The following is a 2,589-nucleotide window of genomic DNA, read 5'->3' as shown; positions in this document are numbered from 1 at the left end:
TTAAAGTAAAGCAAGTGTCAGTTAAAATCACTATTAAAGTAAAGCAAGTGTCAGTTAAAATCACTATTAAAGTAAAGTAAGTGTCAGTTAAAAATCACTATTAAAGTAAAACAAGTGTCAGTTAAAATCACTATTAAAGTAAAACAAATGTCAGTTAAAAATCACTATTAAAGTAAAACAAGTGTCAGTTATAACCATTAAATGAGGAGCTTGTTAATAACGGTGGCATCCTGTTGCGTTTTAGATTTATTTCTGGTATCTTTTGGGCATTTAATTTTGTGTGCATTTTGAAAACTTTAAAATGCAGTTTAAATTTCTTTATTCCTATCATGGTGTCTCTTGGACAGTTGGGTTGAATATTTTTTGCACTTTATGGTTCAGGTAGTGACTGTCCTTGTGCTGTGAGGAAGTTTGTTCTATAGCCCAGCTGTGTGGATTTCCTCTGAAACACGTCTTGAAATCGATCACAACACCTTCTGCTCAATTTAATTCATGACTCATCCTTTTTTGCATTAAATAACTCAAAGTAACTAAGTAACTTTTACTCAAATTACATTTTTAATGAAGTAATTTTGTACTTTTACTTGAGTAAATTTTGAGATGGGTAATTTTACTTTTACTCTGAGTAAAATTTAGGCAAAATAAAGATACTTTTACTCAATTACAACTTTTTTGTACTCTTTCCACCTCTGCAAGATTGTAAAAAACATATAAACATTTTGCATTTAAGGTAAAAAAAAACTAACATTTTGCAAGTAAATCTGCTCCATCCAGAACTCCACAAGTGGAAAAGTTTGAGTTTCCCTTCATTTAATTTAGCAAGAAATCTTCTTTAAGGAACCATTGCTGTCCGATTATTAATCGATTAATCGAAAGAATAATCCACAGATTAATGGAGTAGCAAAATAACCGCTAGTTGCAGCCCTAAAGATGACACAGGATGACAAATGTTACACAAGTCTTAATTTATCAAAAAAAAAAAAAAACATTTGTTTTTGCAAAACAAGGGAATTGCAAATAAAGGGAGCAGCAATGCAGGCATTTTACATGATCTAAAGGCATTGCTGCTGAATGCACTAATTTAAGCACAGCCGTCAGAAGAAAAAATATCAGCCAATAAAATCAGCTGTTAGTGAAGCAGTGACACCATCTCTGTTTCATCTTTTATCTTCTGCAAAACATGCCCTTTGTTTTTTATACATAATGTCTTCATCTCTGAGCAGGATGTAGTTTCACAATTTTAAGCAATGCTTAATTGCAACAGTTGCCAAGACAACATCACAGCTTCGCTCCGTCGTCCTGCTTGTATTCAACTGGACCTCTTTGACATCCTCTCTGCTGTTCTGACTCACGTCCTGCTAGTCCTGAAATACCAGACCCGCATTCTTTCCAAGGAGGCCTTCAGAAATGAGTTGGAAGTAGAAATGCATCAATCAGAGATTTATGGAGTAATTCTGCTCGTCTGTTTTCTTTAACTCTATCCTTCTTGTTCTGATGTTAGTAAATTTATATTCCAAGAACTCTAAGTAACAAGAAAATCGTTTATTTTCACTTCCTGGAATCAGAGACGTGTGTGACACGAGACAATGATTTCTGAGAGACGGAAGACCGAGAACAGACCGTTAAAGTTGGAGAGTAACTGAGATTAAATTGGCTTTTAAACTTGGAAAAATGTATATTTAACATTAACAAAATTGCATTAATAAAATATCATCTTCTACATCTGTCAGCTGGACCGGTTATAGTCCATGTGGTGTGAGGACTCTGAGTTGGACTAAGATGCTTTCTGGGAGCCACATGTGGAACCAGATGTGATCTTAATCTGGTTTCACACTCTTAGAATAAAACATGAAGTTTGATATATTTGCTTCCTGATCCTGTTTGTCTGTAATTCTTCATATTTTGCAATAATTTCCTGCTTTATTTTCTTAAATCTGAGCTGAAACTCAACCTAAAACCAACATTGTAGAAGAAGGCGATACATTTTAAACCCTAATCAACCCGCCTGTCTTCCTCTCCCCAGACGACATCGCCCACGGGTCCGGGACGCTCAGACTCGCCGGTCTACACCAACCTCCAGGAGCTGAAGATCTCCCAGTCCAGCCAGCCGCCCGTCCCTTCAGGCTCCCCGCTCCACGTCCTGGGTGACTGGGAGACCCACAAAGACCTGAGCGGGAGGTATTTCTACTACAACCGGGCCAGCGGAGAGCGCACCTGGAAGCCGCCGCGCTCCAGAGACACCTGCAGCAGCATCAGCAGCGTCCGAGGAGACAGCCAAGGAACGGCGGAGAGCGAGGTGCGATTAATTCAACAGACTGTAGTAAACAGATAAATGGAGGCAGAAGATGTCTTTCAGTCATCAATGCTAACATTCAGCGACACACAGGAGTCTGTTTGATGCAAGCTCAGATTGAATTAAACCACCTGCAGAGGTGATAAGTTGATTCTGTAACTTAAAAAAAGGTTATAAAATAGCATCTATGCACTGAATAAGGAATAAGTAAACATTTCTCAAATTGAGTGAATTTACCCTTAATTTCAGTAGGTAAATGACAAGATTTGCTAATTGAATGAGTATTTTTACTCTTA

The 2,589-nt window shown here is 37.5% G+C and overlaps 1 protein-coding gene across 1 annotated transcript in view; it reads left to right on the top strand.

Moving 5' to 3' along the window:
• Positions 1 to 2,589, top strand: part of arhgap12 (Rho GTPase activating protein 12) — a 95,202-nt gene that overhangs the window by 68,763 nt on the left and 23,850 nt on the right. Inside the window, exon 2 of the mRNA XM_015375530.1 lies at positions 2,024 to 2,296. Coding sequence (XP_015231016.1) covers positions 2,024 to 2,296 — 273 coding nt within the window. The remainder of the gene's footprint in view (positions 1 to 2,023; positions 2,297 to 2,589) is intronic.

This window comes from Cyprinodon variegatus, unplaced genomic scaffold (genome assembly GCF_000732505.1).
Source record: "Cyprinodon variegatus isolate N-32 unplaced genomic scaffold, C_variegatus-1.0 Scaffold120, whole genome shotgun sequence".
In the NCBI taxonomy this organism is placed as follows: Eukaryota; Metazoa; Chordata; class Actinopteri; order Cyprinodontiformes; family Cyprinodontidae; genus Cyprinodon; species Cyprinodon variegatus.
Note: the sequence above shows the minus strand (reverse complement) of the source record. Positions and strands in the feature narration are given on the sequence as shown.